The 17405-nt window shown below is 35.5% G+C and overlaps 1 protein-coding gene across 1 annotated transcript; it reads right to left on the reverse strand.

Annotated features, from left to right (window-relative positions):
• Positions 1-135: 135 nt before the first annotated feature.
• Positions 136-16149, reverse strand: LOC110445104. Its single transcript, XM_021489499.1, has 4 exons — positions 16002-16149; positions 3570-3696; positions 2051-2232; positions 136-635 (listed from the first exon to the last, which is right to left on the reverse strand). Exons 2-4 carry the CDS (start codon positions 3662-3664, stop codon positions 448-450), a joined length of 465 nt encoding a protein of 154 aa, XP_021345174.1. The 5' UTR covers positions 3665-3696; positions 16002-16149; the 3' UTR covers positions 136-447.
• Positions 16150-17405: the final 1256 nt, after the last annotated feature.

The raw sequence follows: 17405 nt of genomic DNA on the forward strand, positions 1-17405 counted from the left end.
ATGTAAAGAAATACATTAAAAGATTAGTTCTAATATATATTGCATAAATAGAAATCTTTTACAAATAATAGAAACTTTACATTATTATTATGACACTGAATCATTTAACAACTTACTAGTTAAGGATTGGTTTGTTCAGGAAATGCCTAATGTATTTGCATGACTCGGTCTCATATCATATAAATTATTTCGGCAAAACACTTTGGAAGGGTCAGAGATGGACATAAGCTTCGCAGCAATGGGTAGCATTTCACTCCTGCTTTTATCATTGTTCCTTTGATGGAAACTTCGAACAAAATACTCGATTCTTCAGCAGATGGTTTATGTATTAGTTTGGTTTACTACAGACAAAGATAAATGTATCAAGATCTCCTATGTCTCAAATTTTCTTTTCCTAAGACAAAGTAACGCAAGAAACATTAGGGCGACGTTTGACATTGTATTGGCCTAAACAAATTGATCGTGGACAGAAAGGCAGAAAGTGGTTGGTGAATCACACTTACCGTCAATGTGAAGGTACAGTTTGAAACGGTTTGGGTCTTTTTCAGTGAGAAATGTTTTTAGCTGTTTGTCATTAAACCTATATTCCGAATGCTTTATTTTCGATACTGCGCAGTAATACATTCCCGTATCCCCTGTAATTATTCAAAACACAGAAAATTGTAGCAATTTCAGGTTTACTGAGTTAAAAAAAAATACTTCACGTAAATTTTGTTTTCGATCATTGTTTCTAGTATAACAGACGGGCCGAGTGGTAAAAGAGTCTGACATATATGAATACTAGCCCTTCAACACTGGGTCGCGGGTTCACTGTCTGTGTGGAACAGTCGCCACGTACTGACTGCAGTTCGGTGGTCTTTCTCTGAGTGCTCCGGTTTTCCTCCACACAAATAAAGGTATTCTTCCGCTAACATTCGCTCTTGTTTCTTATCAAAGGGATAAATCGGCATTTCTTATTTTCCTTTCATAGCAAAAGTCATCAACTTTTCGTTAATAACTCACTCATGAAGTGAAACGAGTCAAAGATATAAGCAATTACTATAACGTCATGAAGGTTAAAGTAGCATACACATATTTCATAGATTGCACCTCTGTAAAATTTGTCATAGATAATGAAAGTGTGCCGAATGAATGAGAACGCGACGATCAGCTGTTTCGTCCTAATGGGACTCATTGACGATGCCGGGGGGCCAAAATAGTCCTAATCCAATTCAGTCTAACTAACCGTTGGAATAGAAGGGGAGGTGCACGAAACCCTTAATCATATCAATTAGAGGATAACTGGTAAAGGTAAAATAGTAAGGAGTATAGCAATAGATAAATATGGACGCAACTTACCAATGCGTTGGCGTTCACATCGGCACAATGTTATTTTCATTTTAAATTATCAATGATTTGTTTTGTAAACAAAAGTTTACATCATATTTCCGATATTGAAGTTTCCGTATTTTCATTTCTAACGACATTCTCGAAACAGCCTAGGGTCATCTAAATGTGTGCATCTTACAATTATGTCACATTATAGGGACCACGGACCAAATTTTTGGGCAGAAGATTTGATAGGAAGGTGAATGCCTCGGGGCCTGCTGGTTGAATATTTAGGTGGCAGAAGTTTCAAAAGTTTTATGTGTGGGCTGAGCAATATTTATAGATGTGAAATGTATAAAAACTTTTTTTTTCTTTCAAGTCTGTTTTTGCCCGGTGGAGTTTATTAAGTGTGTATTTTTTTGTAAGTTTTGGTCAATTTTAATTTTATTTTTACATGTGTGCGAGAAGACATTTTTCAAAATGAGGGCAGGTGAACCAGTGTGGATAACCCCATTTAACCAGGACAGTGGTAAACGTTAACACTATCGTCTTTGGAAAATCATTTGGTTCTGCGGTCCCTATAGAATGTCTTGTAAGCGTCAAAACGACGATGATCCAATCTCAGTCATAGCACTATGAATACAACTTCTTCTAGAAGTGTTGCTTTACGGACTTGCAGCGGAAATTTAAATATATTCTTATATTAAAACAAAATTGTTTAAAGTTTAAATCGATGACTTACTTTCCTGTATGTTCCTGATAATGAGGGTAAAGTTTGATATGATGTTAGCCCTACTCCCGAACTTTTTGTCCCCCACAACAGGCCTCAGTCTCCAGTAGGCGTCAGATTGGTTCCGGGCGAGTTTAAACCATTCACGGTAATGTCCTAATTTCGGAAGGAGATTTAATATTTCCGGACCTCCACTTAATAAAAAGAACAACGAAAGGTCAACAGCTATATATATATATAAAAGCAGTTTAAAATAGTTCAAAAATTCAAAGTGGTACAATGATCAGCTGTGTCAGCTTTTGCCTCAGACTAATACTTGTGTTTTGCCTCATGTTTTGATGTTACTTCATTTCTATCACCGTATGATTTCTCCATGTTTTAATTTCCAACAGGAACTTCCTTGTTAAACATGTCCATGTCCATGTTTTTTAACTTCAGTTCCCTTTTTGTGCTCTTGTCGCATGTTTCAATGTCACTTCAGTTATATCCTTGTATTATCTCCAAATGTGTTAGTATTACATAAGTTCCGTCCTCTAAGTTATACCTCTTGCATGGCTGGTTTACCATGCTTTTAATTTTGTGTTATTTCATTTGTTTCAATGTTGCCTCAGTTCAGTGTTTGTGTTATATATATATATGTGTTTAGTAGGACGCGGAATAGTGATAAGGATAGTGCCGTCGCTTGGGGCTCGAAACCGCGACTCTTGGCTCTCCAACCCAATGCTCTACCGCTGAGCTGAATTTCCTACAGCTGACGCTTGTAAGGCAACCTAATCAATGAACATCTTTTACACTACCCCCTCCCCCCTTTTTTCAAACACCAACCTAGGTTCTTTGACTCCCCGCCAACGGTTCTCCTACCTTGAGCGGGGAGAGTCAACGGCACCAGTTTGTAGTAGGACGAGGAATAGTGATAAAGATAGTGCCGTCGTTTGGTATCGAACCCGCGATCCTTTTTTTTAAAGGCCGATGCTCTACCACTGAGCAAAAGGAAATTCAATCTTTTATGCATGTTTTAAGTGACATCTCGGTTCAACAGAAACGATATACCCTGTTTTGATGGCAGTTCTGTTTCATCGTTGTTTGTGTTCATTTGTTGTTGTTGTTGTTGTTGTTGTTGTTGTTGTTGGTTTTATAAATTTAGTCCTGTTCACTTACCAGTTATTAAAGAACAGTTGTATTCTTGCGATTGTGCAAATACCATCCCTACATTACATATGCTCACATCTTATAAAAGGAAGCAGAGCTTTCTTGTCATGTGATAAATCTTACGATTTCGTTCAAAAGTTATTATACAACACTTTATGATTAAATAAAGCGATGTTTTAATGGAACGTGTGATTAATCAAATAATGTACATACTATGCAAAAAAGGTTTCATACAGTGGCTATATTTTTGATCTACCATTAATAATCTTACATAATAATTGTTTTAATATATTTCTTATGGTTACCGTCTGTTTTTATAGCATTGTTTGGCCCTAAACGACTTAGATTTTGATTGGTCGTAAACAATACAAATGCCAATCACCAGTAATAGCATGGGATATGAATGGTCTCATTGATGGCTAATACCCTGGACACGTGTAGCGGCCTGGAGTCAGTGTACCCTAATAACCTTTTCATCCACGACTCACAGTATGAGATTGGCAGATTCTCTGCAACAAAGTAAAATACACAGTATTAATAGGATTGTAAGTTTAAACTGGCTTTTTGTTACAAAAATGAAATCACAAAATAACGATCGTCCAAATTAAAGGGCGGGGCTCTTTATCAAACAGCTGGATTGTATATGAGTGAAAAATACCATCTTACTCTTGGTCGTGCTTTTGTGATGAAAACGTAAACAGCTACCTTGATTTTTTTACGAAAATGAATATTAAAAAAAAGGACGGTGTGTTTCCTGCATAAAAACGTTAAGGGAGAAGGAAAAGCAAGTTTGACGTCGCACAGGACTGGCAATGTTTCAATCTTAATCAGGTTGGCACAACGGCGCACATGGATAATAAAACTGCAACTGTAATAATCATGTCAACTGTTACCCGAATGCAGGATTAGTACCAACATGCGCCGTTTTGCAAAAGCTGTTAATGACACATTAACGTAGGTTAACCTTTGGAGATATGTTTTTGCAATTAGAGGAATATGAGAACAAAAGGCATCTGGAATGCCAATTGGTGTTCTTTGTAATAGATAAAGAAAAGATAACATGACATAGATATCCAAACAGTTAAAAACAAATAGTCAACGTCACGAGGACCTAGTCAGTCGATTGTAACAGAGCTCCGAGAAAACATACTTTTTCCAAAGTCAACACCGTATTGTGAAATACATTTTTTGGGAAATGGGTTAGATATATCGTTCAACTATCCATTTGTGTGCAGACCTAATTGAATTTTCTTCAGAAAATAGTCTTTTTTGAAGTAAATGGTCGAAATAATGGACTGAGCTTCGCGGCTGACTACTACTCACCACTTTCCTGTACCTGACAGAGCTGTGTATACGCTATATATACCGGACTTGTATTATATCGGAGAGATTGAAGTGATACTTTTGGGATTCTCTGCTATTATTTAGCAATATTTTTTTCATCATGCCAGCCAGTAATAAACCTCAACGTGGACAGAGCGCCAGTGTCAGTAGTAATAGGACCAGTGGTATCGGATGTTTGAAATCGACGGATGACCGGCTTGATGAGATATCCGTGATTTTAAAGTCACTTATTACTGAGGATGTTCTTGATAGGAAGCTAGAGAAGCTGAAGATTGACATTAATAGAGAACATGCCAAACGTATCGAAACACTGGAAGACAGAGTGAGATATCTGGAAAACGAGAATGAGAACAATGACCAAACTAGAGGAGGAAATCGAGAGTGCTAAAGATCGACATTATGAGTTCGCAGGGAGACATAATGACCTCGAGCAACAGGTCCGGAAAAATTCTGTGAGAATTGCTGGACTAAAGGACTCTGGTGAGAGAGAATCGGTGGAGGACTGTGTCCAGAGGACAGTAGGGTTTGTAAGAGATACTCTTAAAATTCCACTACAGGCGAGTGATATAGACATAGCTCATAGATTGGGGAAATACAATGGAACCAAGCCTAGAAACGTCATTGTAAAGTTCACTCACCGAAGAAAGAAGCTGGAGATTTTACATGCCCGTAGGAACCTCAAAAAAACCGGCTTTGTCATTTTTGAAGATTTGACGCGCTTCAACCAACAGAGACTCAAGGAGACCTATCACATGGAGTGCGTAAAGAACTCGTTTAGTGTTGATGGTAAACTTTTTCTTATACTCAACAACGGAAAGAAACGTAGACTTGCATTTGAAATGCCACTCGAGGAAAGTTTTCTGTTGAACGATGCCAACTTTATGTCTAGGAAAAATTGATAGAATATAGGCAATATGTGATCGGTACGGACATTTCGCCAGTGTATTTTTCTGGTTACCGATCCGCCTATATATATGTGACAGTACTAAAGTGTTGGTGTATACTTGTATATTTACATTTGCATGGCATTGTCACTATATAGCCTCTTTGAAAGCTGTGTCGTTGATGGGACTTTAATAACCATGCCGCACGAGACATAATTACCATGCTACACGAGACACAATTCTTAGCGTATTAATTACAACACTGACCGGAACTACAATACCCAATGTAAATAAACACGACGGCTGCTGAAATATCGCTGGGCATTGTGAGATTTATGTGCAAAATAAAAAATAAAATAAAAACACTTTTATTACAACGGAAACAAGACCAAGGTCTGCAATATCGTACAAAATGCACATCTGTTGAAATCACCAATGCCGGCAATGGAAACAATTTTAACGCTCATTCAATTTATCAGAAATATCGTCTGTTACACTGCACTGATCAACGTGGTTCGTGACAAATGTCTGAAATACACATATTCTATAGACCTACTGACACATATGTTACAGACCTACTGATATGAGTCACAGCACACATAAACATGCGTAATTTCAGACATTTGTAACGAATCTGTGCTCCGTCGCAAGATCACTCACTCCAATCTCTATCTTTCACGCGTTTCGGATCCACGGTTCCTCAGTTTCAGATGACATGTCAAATAACGATGCTGTTATAGAATCTACTGACTGTTGTCGGGTTCCCATACAATCAACAAATACATTCACGCCTGGATTGTTCACAAAATGAGCAGAGAGAAAAGTTCGAATTAACTTCCAAAAATAACTCCCTCGTGGAGGTCAAGGTCCCATTCACGGTGTTCACTGTATTTATCCATGCGCGAAATTTGTTCCGGGGGAAAATCAAAACAATTTCAAATCCAACTTCCAGCTCAGATTTCTATTGAAAAACTGGAATCACTTTATAGACATATCATACGCAATTGTATTGATACTAAATTGTGGAATAAATTTGAAGTGTTTGTTAAAATGTCAAAGTACTACTTTGTTTGCCAATCAGCACGCGACAATACGCTGTTCAAACTGAACGAAATTGTGTGGACTGTCGATAAGGCGGGCATTTTTTATTTTAATTATAAATTATAAGTAAAAAAAGAACATAAGAGGCAGAGAAAACGTAAATATGCGCGCTATGCTTAATTATATCTATATATATATGTGTGTGTGTCTCCGGTTTCTTTTATATTGTGAAAGTTATTCAGCGTGGAAATGGATGTAATATTGGACCTATAAAATTCTAACATACAGGTAAGCAGCTATAGTATGTTTTGGCTAAAAATATCTTTTGTTCGACTTTAGTGATCACGCTAACTGTAGCGAAGTATGGAGTAATGCTATTTACGCTTATAAAATGCTATGTTGGTTGCGTATGTCTTGCTTGTACTCACTTTCTAGTTTTCATCAATATTATTATTAACATTTATTTCGGAAACGAGTAATAAGAGTTGCTCTAATTTTACCATTGACGTCTCCGGATTATAGAGCTATTTTCGGTTTAGTCTTAACTACACTGTAGTAACTTCCGGCATAGGATCATTTCCAGTATTAGAAAATTTGAGGGTTAGGTGCAGTGACTTGCGAGTCCTGTAAGTGTTGGTGGTAGTTTTATTTATCTTGACTTTATAGATATGCTTTTGTGTAAACCGGTCTTTCCCTTTACTTCCTCTTTATCTGCCTGTCCATTTGGGGGTTCAATCTTACTTTTATCATGTGCAAACTCGGAAATAACATGAACGATATCAGTGTGCTTTCGGCTAACTGCCAGGGCCTTGGAGATAGAGTAAAGAGAAAACACGTGTTTGCGTATCTAAGAGACAAGGAGTATCATATTTATTGTTTGCAGGACACCCATTTTACACTAGATCAGGAAAATAACATAAGAAATGAGTGGGAATATGACAGTTATTTTAGTTCTTTTAATTCAAATTCACGTGGTATCGCTATACTTTTAAATTCTAACGTTGAAAGTAAAGTGCACAAAGAAAGACTTGAATGGAAATTTCCTTGCACTTGATATTACCATTGAGGGTTCCAGAACAACACTTATTACTCTGTCCGGCCCAAATCAAGACAACCCAGATTTTTATAACATTGTTTCAGATACTACTGATAGTTTTGGGAATGATAATAGGATTATATGTGGGGATTTTAACTTAGTATTGAACCCAGAGTTAGATTATGATCGTTCATACAGAAATATTAACAATGTTGCTGCTAGAAACAAGGTTTTAGAACTTATTGAAAATTATAATGTTATTGACATATACAGGGAGCATCACCAGGATACCAAGAGATTTACTTGGCGGAGAAGTAATCCAATAAAACAGGCCAGATTAGATTTTTTCCTTATTTCAGACAACCTTTTATCCAGTATAAAAAAAAATCAAGTATTGAACCGGGTTACAGATCAGATCATTCAGCCCCAGTTATAACTTTTAAAATTAATTAATTTAAGATAGGGAAAGGCTTATGGAAACTGAACAATTCTTTATTACTGGAACATGAATATTTAGATATGGTAAAAAATTGCATCGAGAACATGAAGTTACAATATTGTCTTCCAGTGTATAATTTTAACTCATTATCACTTATTCCCAATAGTGATATTCATTTTTTAATGATCAACTATTTTTAGAAACATTGTTAATGGAAATTAGAGGCAAATCTATATCTTACGCATCTTACAGGAACAAGCAACAGAACTTGAAAGAAGAGGACCTGAAGAAGACCTTAAGAAAATTATAGAAGTTTTAGAAGATAGTATAAACCCAGACCAGGAAGAATTAGGAGATAAGAAAAGGGAGCCAGAATGTATACGTTTGAAAAAAATCAGAGGTAGTATTATTAGATCAAGAGCAAAATGGATAGATGAGGGAGAGAAACCTACATCTTATTTTTTTAATTTGGAAAAGAGAAACTTTATTTCCAAAGTTATTCCACAAGTGCAATCATTTTATGCAGACTTATATAGACATAGGGATGTTGACAATACTGATTTAGATGTTCATCTTCGTGACTGTAATATTCCAAAGTTAAATGATGTTGAGTCTAGCAGTTTAGAGGGTAGAATAACATTGGGGGAAGCAGGGAAAACATTGAAAGACATGAAAAATAATAAAAGTCCTGGGTCTGACGGTTTTACTTCAGACTTTTTTAAGACTTTTTGGAAATATTTAGGTAATTTTGTTGTTCGTTCAATTAATTATGGTTTTACAGATGGTCAGCTGTCAGTCACACAACGACAAGGTATAATAACATGTATCCCAAAGGGAGATAAACCACGTCGATTTTTGAAAAATTGGAGACCAATTTCACTTTTGAATATCACTTATAAAATAGCCTCTGGAGTAATTTCTCGTAGGATAAAAACCATATTAGGAAAACTTATAAATAATGACCAGACATGATTCTTATCAGGGCGCTTTATTGGGGAAAATATTCGAACATTATATGATGTGATGCACTATGCAGAAGAAAGAAACATTCCAGGTATGGTTCTTTTGATAGATTTTGAAAAAGCATTTGATTCGGTTTCATGGAGTTTTATTGATAAGGTACTAGAATATTTTAATTTTGGGGTGGACATAAGACAAAGGGTTAAATCTTTACACACTAATGTATTATCTTATGTTAATCAAGGTGGCAACATTTCTGCACCTATCAACATTCAACGTGGATGCCGTCAAGGTGATCCTATCGCCCCATATTTTTTATACTGTGTGTTGAGGTCCTAGCATCAAAAATAAGAAATAATGACCATATTAAAGGCATCCAATTGGAAAATATAGATATTTTAAATATACAATATGCAGATGATTCTGGGTTGATACTAGATGGTACTGAGAGGTCTCTTAAGGAATCTATCGATGAATTGAATAATTTTGCAAATATCTCTGGGTTAAAGATCAATGCTACAAAAACACAGGTTATATGGATAGGCAGTAGAAAATATAGTAACCAAACTTTCGTTCCAGACTTGCATCTACAATGGGGGAAGGATAAGTTCAACTTTTTGGGTATAGATTTTTCCTTAGATTTAAGTGAGATTCCAAGAAAGAGTTTTGACAAAATGATTGTTAAACTTAAAGCTCTTATTAATAATTGGAATAGACGGAGTTTGACTCCATTAGATAGAATTAGTATCATAAAGTCTTTGTTGATTTCCCAACTTAATTACCTGTTTATCACTTTGCCAAACCCATCCGAAAAATATATTGCTAAGTTGAATTATTTGTTGTTCAATTTTCTATGGAATGGCAAATGTCATAGTATTAAAAAAAGAAGTTGTGATTCAAAACTATATAAATGGGGGATTAAAGATGATTGATGTACATGCTTCTATAGATTCTCTTAAGTTCGGTTGGAGTAGAAGACTGTTCTAGCCATCTGGAAAATGGAATCAGCTTTTGAATCTAATTTTGGATCCTAAAAAAATGATTAATTGTGGAAAAGAATACATTATGACATGTGTAAATACCTGTCTTAACCAATTTTGGGAGGATGTTTTTAAAGGATGGGTTAGACTGAATAACTCCAAATTTATGAGACAAACCTACAGTAGAAGTGAATCAATGTTAAAAACTCCCCTATGGTATATAACAAAGATATTCTAGTGGGTAATAATTTTATTTTTTATCGAAATTGGTTTGAGGCAGGAATATGTACAGTGAATGACTTGTGTTAAAAATTCTGACAACTTGACTTTCTATTCACTTGAGGAGTTTCACTTTAAGTTCCATATCCATACAAACTTTCTTCAGTACCAAGGGCTAGTCTCAGCTGTCAAGTGTTTAGTTAGGAAATTTGATTCTCAGATAGATATAGAAAGACCTTTCCGACCTTGTATACCTCTTCTCCTTGACCTTTTTTTAAGAGTAGAAAAGGAGTTAAAGATTTTTAAAACTATATTATTGCTCCAGCTTCAACACCTACAGGGATCAATAAATGGAACCATGAATTTGACTTTGATAATGAAAAATTGACAAAAAAATTCATAATTCCTTTTACAGTAACAAAAAGTGCAAAATTACAGTGGTTCCAAGTCAGAATTTTACATCACATTTTGGCAACAAACACCTTTTTGTTTAAAATTAACTTAACCCCTAGTCTGTTATGTACTTTGTGTAATATAGAACATGAAACAATAATTCATTGTCTTTGGGAATATCGAGAAGTGCAGTAATTACTGCAATGATTTGAAACTCTGCTGGATCAATTTTTTATCCCGTTTTCATTTAAGTATATACAATTTTTACAAGTAAGATTGCCTTCCCTATCTCTCTCATCTCTCTCACTCTTCTCTCTCTCTTCTCTCTCCCTCTCTCTCCTAATCTCTCTCTCTCTTAACTTATACTACTGATTTTACTCTTATATAAGTATAGTAGGTTTGATGTACACAACAGATGTATACTATTATTTATGGTTCTAAAGTAAGAGAGTGATGTGTGTATTAACCTGTGTAATGGATAGGTGTCTGAGAGTTTGTTATGGTGTGTTGTGTGGTGGATGGTGTATGCATGTGTGTGTATGGGTGTGTAAAAGATGAATTATATAGATACAGCTAGGTATGAGGCATATGAGTGTCAATATATGTAGACAGCTGACCGCATACAAGTCTTATGTGTATGCATGTGTGTTTATATATAGTACATATTCATGTATGTACAATTAAATAGCTACTATCGAACATGTATACAGTGCAGTAACATGTATAAGTGTCCACAATGTATATATATCAGTGCTCAAATGATCATGTACACATTGTGATATGTGTGTGTGTGTTGGTAAACAGTGATACATATACTATGCTAGGCTTGGAAGTTTGGACTATTCTTCTTAGCGCATATCATCTAGGGGTAGGATAATCTCGTGCTAGCATATCTGCTCAGTAAGTTTGTGTGTGTGTGTGTGTGTGTGTGTGTGTGTGTGTGTGTGTGTTTCATGATTATATGTATTATGAAAAAATCGTCGAAAAATAAACAATTACAAAAAAATAAATAGAAAATAAATCTGAAAAAAGTATGTCACTCATGGAGCAGGGTACCATATCAGATTCAATATGGCGACATAAATGCACTGAGACGACAACATAAAAGCAGTTAGACGGCGATATAACAGGTTTAATTTGTTGCTACGAAAACAACGTTACAAACTAAAAGGCCGACTTACAAGCATTACAAGGTACATGTGACAAACCAAACTCTCAATGAGGCGACATCAATACACTGAGATGGAATAATCGGCGACAGAAAGCAAAACATCATCTACATACCTGGCTAATAAAGGGCGAAATAAAATGACGACAAAGTAAGGTAACAAACTCAATTAACTCGACAATAAATTATTTAAAAGACAACATAATAGACTCAATAGATCGTAATAATGAAATAAATTGGCAACATACATAGCTTTTAATTGGGCTAAATAAAAAGTGTAAAAGCAACGTAACCAAATTCATAATCATTTTATGAATGAAAGGAAACCCGATAGACTCTCTATAGGGTGACAGTTAACACTGAAAAAAAACATAACCGACTCTCGATGGTGAAACATAAAACACTGAAAGGCAACATAACCGACTCTCAATGGTCAAACATAAAACACTGAAAAACAACTTAACCGACTCTCAATGGTGAAAAATAAAACACTGAAAGGCAACATAACCGACTCTCAATGGTGAAACATAAAACACTGAAAAACAACATAACCGACTCTCAATGGTGAATCATAAAACACTGAAAAACAACATAACCGACTCTCAATGGTGAAACATAAAACACTGAAAAACAACATAACCGACTCTCAAGGGTGAAACATAAAACACTGAAAGGCACCATAACCGACTCTCAATGGTGAAACATAAAACACTGAAAGGCACTATAACCGACTCTCAAAGGTGAAACATAAAACACTGAAAAACAACATAACCGACTCTCAATGGTGAAACATAAAACACTGAAAAACAACATAACCGACTCTCAAGGGTGAAACATGAAACATTGAAAGGCAAAATAATAGACTATCTTCGGGAAAATTAAAACACTGAAAGGCAAAATAACAGACTCTCTTTGGGAAAAAATAAAACACTGAAAGGCAACATAATAGTCCCTGAAAATGGAAATATAAAAACACTGATAGGCAACATAACAGACCCTTAATGGTGGGGAAATAAAACACTGAAAAGCAACATAATGGACTATCTGGGGGGGGGGGATAAAACACTGAAAAGCAACATAATGGACCCTTAATTGGGAAAGATAAAACACTGATAGGCAACATAACATCAATAGGCAACATTACAGACCCCTTATGGGTAAAATAAAACAATGATAGGCAACATAACAGACCCTTAATTGGGAAAATAAATCATCGAAAGGTAACACAATGAACTCTCTTTGGGAAAATTAAAACACTGAAAGGCAACATAACACTAAAAGGCAACATAATAGACCCTTAATGGGGAAAGATAAAACACTGATAGGCAACATAACAGACCCTTAATGGTGGGGAAATAAAACACTGAAAAGCAACATAATGGACTTTCTTTTGGGGGTGGGGGGGGGGGTATAAAACACTGAAAAGCAACATAATGGACCCTTAATGGGGAAAGATAAAACACTGATAGGCAACATAACACCAATAGGCAACATAACAGACCCCTTATGGGGAAAATAAAACAATGATAGACCATAACAGACCCTTAATGGGGAAAATAAATCACTGATAGGAAACATAGCAGAGCCTTAATTGGGGAAAAATACATAATGGACTCTCTTTGGGAAAAATAAAAACACTGAAAGGCAAAATAATGGACTCTCTTTGGGAAAAATAAAACACTGATAGGCAACATAACAGACCCTTAATGGAGAAAAATACATCACTGATAGGCAACATAATAGACCCTCAATGGGGAAAATAAAACATTGATAGGCAACATAACAGAGCCTTAATGGGGAAAATAAAACACTGAAAAGCAACATAATGGACCCTCAGTGGGGAAAATAAAATACTGATAGGAAACATAACAGACCCTTAATGGAGAAAAATACATCACTGATAGGCAACATAACAGAGCCTTAATGGGGAAAATAAAACACTGATAGGCAACATAACAGAGCCTTAATGGGGGAAATAAAACACTGATAGGCAACATAACAGACCCTTAATGGAGAAAAATACATCACTGATAGGCAACATAACAGACCCTTAATGGTGAAAAATACATCACTGATAGGCAACATAATAGACCCTCAATGGGGAAAATAAATCACTGATAGGCAACATAATGGACCCTTAATGGTGAAAAAAACCTACTGAAAAGCAACATAATGGACTCTCTTTGGGAAAAATAAAACACTGAAAGGCAAAATAATGGAATCTCTTTGGGAAAATTAAAACACTGAAAGGCAACACGAAAGACCATTAATGGGGGAAAATACATCACTGAGAGGCTACATAACAGACCCTTAATGGTGAAAAAAAACAACACTGAAAAGCAAAATAATGGACTCTCTTTGGGAAAATTAAAACACTGAAAGGCAAAATAATGGACTCTCTTTGGGAAAATAAAAAAAACACTGAAAGGCAACATAACAGACCCCTTATGGGGAAAATAAAACAATGATAGACCATAACAGACCCTTAATGGGGAAAATAAATCACCGAAAGGTAACACAATGAACTCTCTTAGGGAAAATTAAAACACTGAGGGCAACATAACACTGAAAGGCAACATAAAAGACCCTAAATGGGAAAGATAAAACACTGATAGGCAACATAACACTAATAGGCAACATAACAGACCCCTTATGAGGAAAATAAAATAATGATAGGTAACATAACAGACCCTTAATGGGGAAAATAAATCACTGATAGGAAACATAACAGAGCCTTAATGGGGAAAAATACATAATGGACTCTCTTTGGGAAAAATAAAAACACTGAAAGGCAAAATAATGGCCTCTCTTTGGGAAAAATAAAACACTGATAGACCCTTAATGGTGAAAAATACATCACTGATAGGCAACATAAAAGCAACATAATGGACCCTCAATGGGAAAAATAAAACACTGAAAGGCAAAATAATGGCCTCTCTTTGGGGAAAATAAAACACTGATAGGCAACATAACAGACCCTTAATGGGGAAAATGATACACTGAAAAGCAACATAATGGACCCTCAATGGGAAAAATAAAACACTGATAGGCAACATAACAGACCCTTAATGGTGAAAATAAAATAATGATAGGTAACATAACAGACCCTTAATAGAGAAAAATACATCACTGATAGGCAACATAACAGACCCTTAATGGTGGGGAAATAAAACACTGAAAAGCAACATAATGGACCCTCAATGGGAAGAATAAAACACTGATAGGCAGCATAACAGACCCTTAATGGTGAAAAAAACCCACTGAAAAGCAACATAATGGCCCCTCAATGGGAAAAATAAAACTCTGATAGGCAACATAACAGAACCTTAATGGTGAAAAAAACCCACTGAAAAGCAACATAATGGACCCTCAGTGGGGAAAATAAAATACTGATAGGAAACATAACAGACCCTTAATAGAGAAAAATACATCACTGATAGGCAACATAACAGACCCTTAATGGTGAAAAAAACCCACTGAAAAGCAACATAATGGACTCTCTTTGGGAAAAATAAAACACTGAAAGGCAAAATAATGGACTCTTTTTGGGAAAATTAAAACACTGAAAGGCAACACGATAGACCATTAATGTGGAAAGATAAATAACTGATAGGCAACATAACACTGATAGGCAAAATAATGGACTCTCTTTGGGAAAATTAAAACACTGAAAGGCAACACGAAAGACCATTAATGGGGTAAATTAAACACTGATAGGCAACATAACAGACCCTTAATGGTGAAAAAAACCCACTGAAAAGCAAAATAATGGACTCTCTTTGGGAAAAATAAAACACTAAAAGGCAAAATAATGGACTCTCTTTGGGAAAATTAAAACGCTGAAAGGCAAGACGATAGACCATAAATGTGGAAAGATAAATCACTGATAGGCACATCACAAACCCCAAATGGTGAAAAAAAACCACTGAAAAGCAAAATAATGTACTCTCTTTGGGAAAAATACAACACTGAAAGGCAACAAAACAGATTATCAATCGGAAAAAAATAAAACACTGATAGACAACGTAATAGACTCTCAATAGGTGGGGGCATTAACGCACTACAAGACAAGCGTAATAAACTCTCAATTGAACGACATCAAAGCAATAAAAAGACAACAGAACGAACTATCAAAGGGGAGATTCAAAAAGGCAACATAATAAACGCCCATTGGGGCGACATAAAAGCACCGAAAGACAATAAGATATCGTTCAAGTGTTAAAGCAGCCACAGAAATGTTTACATCTGTAATCAAAATTGAAACGAATGAAGTTTTAGACATGATTATGTATTAAAACCTAAGAAAATTAGACTTAAGTATTCAAAGCTGGATATAATATAAAGCGTTACTGAATTCTTCTAGTTCAACGCTGTCTCGTTTTTCTCTGATGTTCTGGTCGACGGAAAATGTGTGGTCGGTAACCTTGAAAACTGGTGAGACTTCCGGAACTTGAAACGGTGGATCTTCCGGGTCTAAACCTAAAACAAATGACACACGACTTTAGAACAAGATTATATCACTTTGCGTGGACTCTCAGCAATTATAAACAAATGAAAGATTTCAATTTTGCTGACAAAAGCTGGCATATTCTGCAATACGGCGCAGCATGAATAGTGTGAGTTGTTGTTAAATGTCATCTAACAGGACCGGAAGTGTAACTTCTGTCATTATTAGGTTTTAGGTTTTCAGAGTGACGGAAAGGAAATTTAACGCCGGATACGTATTTATTAACTCCGAAACCGGTCAGACCGAAAGTCAACGAACATTAATTTTGATCATAGCATTGTATACATGCGGAGTGCATGAGCCATCAAGAAATGAAAACAATGTGAAAATCCCATTGAAATAGACAAGAACAAAATCAAAATTCAAATGACAGAATAAAACGTATTCTCATGTACATGTATATAGGGGCACTTATTGAAACTTATAACAAGAAATTTGTCGGTCAGCCAATTAATTTGGAGTAGTGTCCGTTGATATATACAGCTGTGCGGATTTGTAAAGAAATGTTAAACGTTTATTGTCGTTTTGAATTGTTGATCATAACATAAACCCGTACGTCAGATAGTATCCGAGAGGAAATAAAATATAGCCATGGGGACAAGGGGCAGACCATTTCATACAACGGTCTGCTAGAAAATGTCTAGCCGTCCACATGGTTCCAAGGACATGGCCAGTGTTCATGGTCATTTTGACCTATATTTGCTGGTCATATGATTGGGTATACAAAGCCATCATATGGTAACCGACACATTCTATAAAGTCCCTGTTTAGCAAAGACTTTATATTGGAATAGTACTTAGAAGGATTTTCGTTAAGTATGACATAAATTCAATAATAATATTTAGATTTACATGAATTTTTATCCTAATTTTTATCCTAATGTGCACAATATCCACAATAAACAGTTTATGAGATAAAACTTGCTACCAAAAACATAAATACTTTTTTAAACAAACGGTTTTGGAAAAAAAAATTGGCGATCAGAACTGGGACTACAATTTTTTATAACAATTATTATTTACTTTATCAGTANTTTTATAGATTTGTGAAGAGTTTTGTGTCAATGCATAAGACACATATGGAATGTTTGATTTGATTTCGGATCTAAATAAATGCCTTCACACGGATGGAAAGAACGTTTCAGTAATATATGGAGGTAAGAACAAGGAATGTGTTCTTTTAATTCATTCAACCAATGCATTTCATCGGTCGATTCTGTTCTGTTGCTTACTAGCCTTATCAGCGAA

The sequence above is a fragment of the Mizuhopecten yessoensis genome, unplaced genomic scaffold (assembly GCF_002113885.1).
Source record: "Mizuhopecten yessoensis strain PY_sf001 unplaced genomic scaffold, ASM211388v2 scaffold8653.2, whole genome shotgun sequence".
NCBI lineage: Eukaryota > Metazoa > Mollusca > Bivalvia > Pectinida > Pectinidae > Mizuhopecten > Mizuhopecten yessoensis.